General features: G+C 52.2%; 1 protein-coding gene across 2 annotated transcripts; it reads right to left on the reverse strand.

Annotated features, from left to right (window-relative positions):
• Nucleotides 1–3,009, reverse strand: XBP1 (X-box binding protein 1). Of its 2 annotated transcripts, none has more exons than XM_014944039.1 (5): nt 2,752–3,009; nt 2,561–2,657; nt 2,343–2,481; nt 1,618–1,727; nt 1–1,040 (listed from the first exon to the last, which is right to left on the reverse strand). In XM_014944039.1, exons 1-5 carry the CDS (start codon nt 2,949–2,951, stop codon nt 480–482), a joined length of 1,107 nt encoding a protein of 368 aa, XP_014799525.1. In that variant the 5' UTR covers nt 2,952–3,009; the 3' UTR covers nt 1–479. The 2 variants fall into 2 exon arrangements, with proteins under 2 accessions (XP_014799525.1, XP_014799524.1); XM_014944038.1 differs by having other exon boundaries at nt 479–1,040; nt 1,618–1,781; nt 2,353–2,481.
• Nucleotides 3,010–8,551: the final 5,542 nt, after the last annotated feature.

The raw sequence follows: 8,551 nt of genomic DNA on the forward strand, positions 1-8,551 counted from the left end.
TCACTGAGCTGCATTGCACTTTAATTGCACCGATACAGTTAAATATTAAATGCAGAAAGCAACTCTACATAGCAAATGGAAAAACAAGCATTCACACAGGAATCTGTAGGACTCTCAGACTGCTTAGTTTTAACCCAGTTGTTTATAGGGGAATATCCCACTGCAGGGTTTCAGTGTTAAAATTCTTTTAAATGGAAAACAAAACATTTTCAGGTTCATGTAGAAAAACAAATTATTGTGAAACAACTTTTCCTCCCTCATAAGCCAACACTGACAGGGGGGTGCATGGGGAGGACAGGACACCCTGGGCTTTTTCCTACCAGGAGGAAGGCATTGGCCATCACTCCATCTACAAGCAGGGGTTGAAATGAGCAACACTTTTTTGAATACACTTGATTTCCCACCCCACGCACCCCCCACAGGGGTATATCCTGTTATCCGGCCAGGACAGTCGTCCCTGGGGAGCTAACACTACTGGGTTAGACACTGATGAGCTGGGGAAAGAGTTCATTGGCAAAGCTGTCCTCCCAGGCGTGGTCAGCGTCAAGCGGGGAGGACATGTCACTGAAGGGTGACGGGGATCCTTCGTACCCAGAGTCACTACAGGCATCCAGATAGCTCGAGGCTGCAAGGCTGCCGGGAGAGGAGAGCAGATGGGAGATGCCCAGTTCAGGCATGAAGCTGTCTACAGGTTCCTCCTTCACAGACACTGGGACCTCAGGGGTGGCTTTGTCTTCTGATGGAGAGAGAGATACTTCCTCAATTTTCACTAACATATTGGTATTGGTTTGGTCGCCCATCTTCACAGGAATTTCCAGTATCAGGGGCTTTGTGTACACGTGATCAAACCGTATGAGTTCATTAATGGCCTCCAGCTTAGCTGATGAGGACCCCAGAGAGGGAGAGGAGGAGGCTGGTATGGAATTTGTTTCTCCACAGATGTCTTCCTCCAGCTTCTCCAGGCACGTTGACTCTGGATCAGTGTATTTGAGAAACATTTCTGGGTCCAGACTGTCCAGAAAGCCCAGCAGGAGATCAGACTGCAGAACAAAACACTATTTTAGAGGAACAGCCCAGTACTCCTACGGAAAAACATCAGTTGTAGCTTCTACTAACCCTCATCTGGAAATTAAAATATGCTGATGTGATCACAGAGCTAGGACTATCAAGACCACCATTATCAAGACAGACAGTTACAGCAGTTACTTATCTTTCAGAGATTCTGTGTCACTAATAAGCAACAGGCTTTAAGTTCAAAAAGCTTTGCTATGTGCCAGCACACCAGCCAAATGATCAAGTTTGTTTTCAACAACAACAGTAGCACAAAATGCTTTTACTATTTGTACAACTTGGCTGTAAGAGCTAAGAGACCCTTTCAGGCAATATCCTCTCCGATTGTATGGAAACTGGACTTGAACAAGTTGCACAAACTCCTGTACTCACTGGATACAGCCCAACACAGCTGCTCTGAGCCACAGGTACGGCACGCCATGACTTGGAAAACAAGCCATATGGAAACTCAGAGAGGGACTTTCCATCAAGAAGTTACAACACCGATCTTAAATCTGTAGTGGTTCTGAATGTCACAGGCATTTTTGGATGGGGGTGGACACTCACCTCTGAGTCTGAAGAATCACTGCCATCAGAATCCATGTGGAAGCTATCAGAACTGGCGACGGCTGGGCCTGCACCTGCTGCAGAGGAACACGTAGTCTGAGTGCTGCGGACTCAGCGGACCCGGTCACCAATCTAATCTCATCCACCTGCAATTCCTTCACAGCCTGCACCGAGGAAAAAAAAACCAGTCAGTCACCAGAAGTGTTTCAGCAGCCAGTACACAACCCTGATAATCACCCTCTTCCTGCAGAGGTTCCCAACATCAGATTCTCCACTTGCTTATGCAGGGGGAACCTGACTATAAGGCCACTTCCAAAGTTGGCCCAAACTTCTATACATTCGCAGATTTGTTTTGCTCACCACTTATAAATGAGAGCCTGAGCCGCCCCTCAAGACAGGGACATGTGATTAACAGTTATTACTTCATTTCCGGAACACAGTGTAGAAGAGCAGATGAAATAACCCTTAAACAGCTTGGAACTAGTCAGCTCGCCACCTCCCACACCACCAGGGGCACCCACTTTGGGCTCAGTGTCCGAGCAGTCTGTGGGAAAGCCTCCATTTGGAGGACAAGCGTGTTCCTGGCCCACACAGCGTCCCTCTTCGGGGCAGGGCCGTTCCAGCCCTGGCTGGGGGTGTCCCTCCTCCCGCCCTCTGTCACCTCTTGGCAGGTGACTTTGGCCACGCAGCCACTTTCTCAGCAGAACAATGGCGACAGCGCAGACGCCGGCTCACCTGGGGCTCGCTCTCCTCCTCGGTCTTGAGAGCATCCAAACCCAGGCGGCAGCGAAGCTCCTGGTTCTCCAGGGCGAGGTTACACGTCTTTTCCCGCAGGAGCCGGTTCTCCAGCAGCAGCTTCTGGTTCTGAGGAGAGCCGTGAGGCAGGGAGGGAAGGCCGCGGCGCCGGCCGCCCCCCCTTCCCCGGCTCCCCCCAGCCCCTTACCTCCTCCTCCAGCTCCACCACCTGCTGCTCCAGCTCCACCATCCGCGCCTTCTTCCTGTCGCGGGCGCTCTGGGCCGCCACACGGTTCTTCAGTTTCCTGCGAGGCAGGGAGGCCGGCAGGGCGGTGTGTGTGTGTGTGTGTGTGTGAGAGTGTGTCCCTTCCCTCCACCCCGCCGCCGGGCCCCACTCACCTGCGCAGCGCCTTCTCCTCCGGGCTGAGGTGGGTGAGCCGCTGCCGCTTGCGGGCCGGCTGCGGGGCCTCCAGGCCCGGGGAGCCGGCTCCTGCTGGCAGGACAACGCTGAGGTGGCGGCTGGCGCCGGCGGCGGGTTCGGCCGCTTTGCCGGGGATGAGGAGCAGGCGCGGGGCCGCGGCCCCGGGCAGCGCTGCCATGGCGGGCGCGGAGGGGAGCGGAGCGGAGACGCTGCCCGGCGCTACGGCTGCGGCCGACTGGGCCCCCCGCCCGCCCCGCCCGGCTTTCTACCGATCGTGGCTCTTCCTCATTGGCCGGGGCGGCGTGACGCTACGGCAACACTCGCCGCTGATTGGCTCCGCGGCTGGAAGCAAGGGGGGAAGCGAGTTGCATCAGACGAGGGGGTTGGGGCGGGTGAAGGGCCGGCGCGTGGCGGAGGGCGGGGTCACCGCGGCGCGAGGGGGCGCGGGCACCTCGGGGCGGCCGGGGCTGGTGGGGCAGGGGCTGTCCCTGAGGCAGGGCCGGGCCCTGGGGCCAAGGAGGCCCACGGTCGGCCCGGGGAGCCGGCTCCTGCTGGCAGGACAACGCTGAGGTGGCGGCTGGCGCCGGCGGCGGGTTCGGCCGCTTTGCCGGGGATGAGGAGCAGGCGCGGGGCCGCGGCCCCGGGCAGCGCTGCCATGGCGGGCGCGGAGGGGAGCGGAGCGGAGACGCTGCCCGGCGCTACGGCTGCGGCCGACTGGGCCCCCCGCCCGCCCCGCCCGGCTTTCTACCGATCGTGGCTCTTCCTCATTGGCCGGGGCGGCGTGACGCTACGGCAACACTCGCCGCTGATTGGCTCCGCGGCTGGAAGCAAGGGGGGAAGCGAGTTGCATCAGACGAGGGGGTTGGGGCGGGTGAAGGGCCGGCGCGTGGCGGAGGGCGGGGTCACCGCGGCGCGAGGGGGCGCGGGCACCTCGGGGCGGCCGGGGCTGGTGGGGCAGGGGCTGTCCCTGAGGCAGGGCCGGGCCCTGGGGCCAAGGAGGCCCACGGTCTTCTGAGGGACATTAAAAAGAGCGTGGCCGGCAGGGCGAGGGAGGCCATCCTCCCCTCTGCTCGGGCCTGGGGAGGCCGCAGCTGGAGCACTGGGACCAGGTCTGGGCTACGAGGATGATGAAGGACTGGAGCAGCTCCCTGCTGAGGGAAGGCTGAGGGACCTGAGGGGAGCAGGCTGAGAGGGGATCGCGTCGATGCTGAGCAATAGCTCAATGGGTGGCAAGAGGGTAGGGCCAGACTCGTCTCAGTGCAGCCCGGTGACAGGACAAGGGGCAACAGGCACGAGCTGGAACAGGGGAAATTCCAAAAGAAAAAAAAAACGAGGAAAAACTTCTTTCCTGTGAGGGTGGCAGAGCCCTGGAAGAGGCTGCCAGAGAGGGTGTGGAGTCTCCTTCTCTGGAGACATTCAAACCCCACCTGGACATGATCCTTTCCAACCTTCTCTGGGTGACCCTGCTCTGGTCAGAGGGGTTGGACTGGATGACCTGCAAAGGTCCATTGCACCCCCTGCCAGTCTGTGGCTGACCCGCAGAAGTTGCACAAGAGAGTGCACTAACAGTTTGGGGGTTGTCCTTTGAATCCAGCCTGTTTCTGCCCCACGGCAGCACTGTGTGACCCACGGCCCGTGGTGTCGGGGGAAGAACATGGCTGGTCCATGGCGGGTTCTGTCAGAGCTGAGGTGCCCTGGGCCCCAGCAAGTAAAAGCTCCGTAGGTAGAGAGCCTCAAAGCACCACGCACGCAGGAACGTGGCTGTTGAGCAACATCCCGGCAGCAACACGGCCACCGAGGGCACGGGGCTCCTCTGGAAACCTCACCCTTAGCCCGCTGCCCAAAGCTTTCCAGGCTTTGCCCGACCGGGGTAGTTACGGAATGTTGAAACTCAGGCTACTTACGTTTATTCCTGAAATAAACAGAACTCCTACACTGAATTTAAGTTAGTTAGGACGTTAAACAGTGAAGGGAAAACACGAGCTTTGAAAGTTCAAAGGCGCTGGCGCGCTGGTCTGGCGCTTCTCCAGGGCTGGAGCTCTGCCAGGCTCTCGCCGCACAAAGGACAAACCCAGCGTTTGTGAGTTTGTGTTTGTCCTTTCCTTACTCACTGCAGCCTGACATTTAGTTAAGGCTGAGAGTTCACCTTTCTACTTTGACACCTTTGCGCAAAATACGGCGACTTTTTGATAAGCCTTTGGGTCTGAGTGCAAAAAAAAAAAGCTGTTTGTTCTGGTCCTGCTGAGCCCCTGCGATACCCGTCACTGAAAGCGATCTGCTCCTCCTTTGTGTCTCTCTTCTGGGCTTGGACTTGTGTTTCTTCTATAATTCTAATTCCCAAGTACAAACTTAACTGTTTTCTAACAAAATGCAGGCCCAGTGTTAATATCTTTTTCTGATTTCAGACCTTCGTTTCAAAGTAAGTTGTCCTTTTTTTTACAACAAACAAAAGCGTTGACCAGGCTGCCCCTGCTTGTGCTGCTCTGTGAAATGTACAGCTCTGCTGCTGAGACCAGCCAGGATGTGATTTATCATACAGATACCCAGATTTCTTAGCATTATGGCCGAAGAAAAGCCCTAAGTTTCCATCCGTGTGTGATTTAATTTTCCTATTTCATTTTAGATGGAAACAGAGCAAAAGCATCTTTTCCCTTTTGCAACAGACAGTTGTGATCACGAATAAACTTTGGAAGTGCAGAGACACAAATACTGACAGTGGAACCTGAGCCCACGCCACAGGTATGTGTGAGCAGGCACAGAACTGGAAGCTGCCCTTCCCACTGGTGGAAGGTGTCCACTCTTACTGGACATAGTAATGGCACTCATTAACATGTCTGACGTTGGCAGTAATTACTGGAAAAAAAAGGCCATGGCCCCCCACAATCTGCTCACACCGAGTAAGTTGAGTAGCATTGCTAAGACCAGCTGTGGTGCAGTTACTGAGGATGCATTTAGGCTCATAAATATTATGTTATTACTATTATGTTACATAAAGTCTTCTGTTAAACATATGGTGGAGTCACTGGGTAAAAGAGTGGCAAAGTTCCATAGAGCTGGTCTTGCACTGAGACACCCTTTCAGAAGGCTGTACTTAAAAGACTTTAATTCTGATTTCCACCTTTTTTTTTTTTTTGCAAACTCACTGTTTACACATTCCGGGTTTTGTATATTTTTTTTTCAGTCATTGGATTCAAGCCTGCACTCCACATGACAGTGGAGCTCTGGTTGCTCAAGAATGCTTCTCATCCTGCCTTTTAGCTCAGCACCACCATCCAGGTAAAGGATGTGCCAAGGAGGAGACTGTCCTGCCAGAAACTACATTAGCTCCTGCTCACAGAGCTTTGCGTCGGGTGTTCCAGGTGGCCAACCCACCAAAGGAAATAGTCTTGTTTAACAAAGGTGGAGAGGCTTTGCCCTTGTGCAATATCAGATACAAAGAAAGAAATACGAGTTGAATGTTATCTACGTAGAAAAAAAAAGGGGGATAGAGGAGGGAAAGAAAATGGAAGCAGAGGGTGCAGAGGAAAAACAGTTTAACTAACAAGCATGGTCTGAGAAAGAGCTTGTTTGCCCAATGTGTGTCTGAAAACACCTGGAAAGTGGCCCAGGGCCCCAGGCTAGTGTCAACAGCTGGAATATTCCCAGATCTGTATTGATAGCTGATTATTTGAGAAAGGAAACTGTTCTGCAGCCTAAAATGAGGTTGTTCCAAACCTGCAATGCTTGTAATGAACTTTGTGTTCGTTTTACTTATTCTTAAATGCCGTCATTACACATCAGGATTAAAGAGTGCATCCCTCAAAATTCTAGTGCTCCTTATCTTGAGTTGGAAAGAAACCATTGCCTTTCTACAAGAGACTCTTCTCACCTCATTGCTGAGTTCATCCTCAGCTGGAGCTGAGGAAGAGCTTCACGTCAGCCACGCTCTTCAGTTGTCTGAGGCCCTGGTAACACTTCCTTTGAGTTGTAACAGCTTGGGCTTTTGGGAAACTTTGTGCTGCTCCTCTGGAGTGGAAGGGTTGCTCTTAATTGTTGTAGTGGGTGGGGACAATTTACAGGCGACATGATAATAAAGGACATAGCACTTTTCAGCAGTCTGGCAAGTCTAGGAAATACATACCTTTTCTCCAGCAAAATAAAGTGAAACTCCTGTCTTATGAGGAGTTATGCAGATCTTTGCCTACCACATGGAGCTGCTAACCTGTCACGTGCTGTAGGAAGCACCATTGGCTTTGCCTTCTCTTAATGCTGCTGTAAGCAAGTCCTGCAGAAAGGTGATGTTTTGCTCAGCTGCCATCCCTTCCCCATTAATACTTATTATTGAAACTCTGCCTCATGGGCCTCTACAATTGTTTCCAGTGAACCACCAGAAAAGTGTGGAAAAGACCTGGTGAGTCCAGCTTTAACCCCTGACTCTCCTGCAAGCATCTTACAAATGTGTGCCTCACATTCCGGTTCCTTGTCCTCATGTTCCACCCACATGGATTCCTGGTTACCTGTTAATACCCAGAATTACGAGGAACAGTGGGTAGATCTGCCTTGGTTCCATCTTAGATCTGTGGAACCAAATCTGTGGTTCCAGATAGACTGGAGGTTCTTACTCTGATCATCTTTATGGCTCAGCCCTCTGGCCTGGAGAGATCCCACCACACTTGTACCTTCTGCTCCTCCTGTTACAACTCTTCTGATACCTTCAGAACTTCCTACTGGAGTTCTCTCTGTATTTTCCCCACAGTGGTGTCCTGTCAGTTGACTTGGGCAGTGTGGATCTTGTGATAGAGATCACACGCCCTCAGAGTATCACAGTAGGCTTCTCATAGTAGGCTTCTCTGTCTCCCCATCCCAACAGCATTAGTTCTCCCATCACCGTAGTCAATGAACCTTTGCTTCTTATTCACCAGAGAAGTCAGAGTTAGCTCAGACAATGCTGTTAGTGTGTTTGAAACAAAGATATTCTGAAAGTTGGCAAGAGGTTGGGCCTCTCTTGAGGAAAAGAAGGTCTCCGTTCACTGGAGTTGCCAGCAGCCACAGGCACTGAAGCTCACCTTGGAGCTCCTCTGGGCAGTTTAGTAGTGTTGCCTACATCCAGAGAGGATGTGCCCTCTTCCAGGTTTAGTGGTAGCTCAGTAGCAATAAATTTCATGCGGTGCCTCATAAAAAGGCAGGAGGGAAGCGCGTTTCCCAAAGGCCGGTTGTAGATACATGTACAGCAACTGATTAACTTAATTCTTAAAAAATACGAGCCTCCACTGTTGCCCTCTCTGCACCACAGGGTTTTTTTGGCAGCAAAATCGTCTCATGCTTCATGGCTTCTAACATTTTGTGTGTGTAATTCCTTTTCTTTTTTTTTTTAGTGTTACAGAATACAGGAGGGCAGATTTTTCTTAACAAGGTCTAATGATACATTGTCTCTTTTTGGAGCAATAACAGTAAATTTAAGATCCATCAACCTGTGTAAAGAGCTCAGAATATTCCTTCTGTCTACACAGTGTCTTCTGTTCCCTGAATCTCACATTGTAATTCCCGTTTGCTTCATTTTGTCAGACTCCTCTGAAACTCAGGAATTCTCTGGTCTCAGGCAAGACCAGAAATTAACTAACCTGTATAATTTCGTAGCAGTTGCATTTTTTGGCCAATTTACTACTTTTTCCGGAAAACTGACAGGCTTATTAAACTCTCAGTGCAGAGGCAGCCTGCTAATCCCCACTCTCCTCTGAGGGCTGATCTCCCCCTCCCACTGTCACAAAATGCTGATTATAGAGGGAAAACCTGCCTGTT

Source organism: Calidris pugnax, unplaced genomic scaffold (assembly GCF_001431845.1).
Source record: "Calidris pugnax isolate Ruff unplaced genomic scaffold, ASM143184v1 scaffold138, whole genome shotgun sequence".
Classification (NCBI taxonomy): Eukaryota; Metazoa; Chordata; class Aves; order Charadriiformes; family Scolopacidae; genus Calidris; species Calidris pugnax.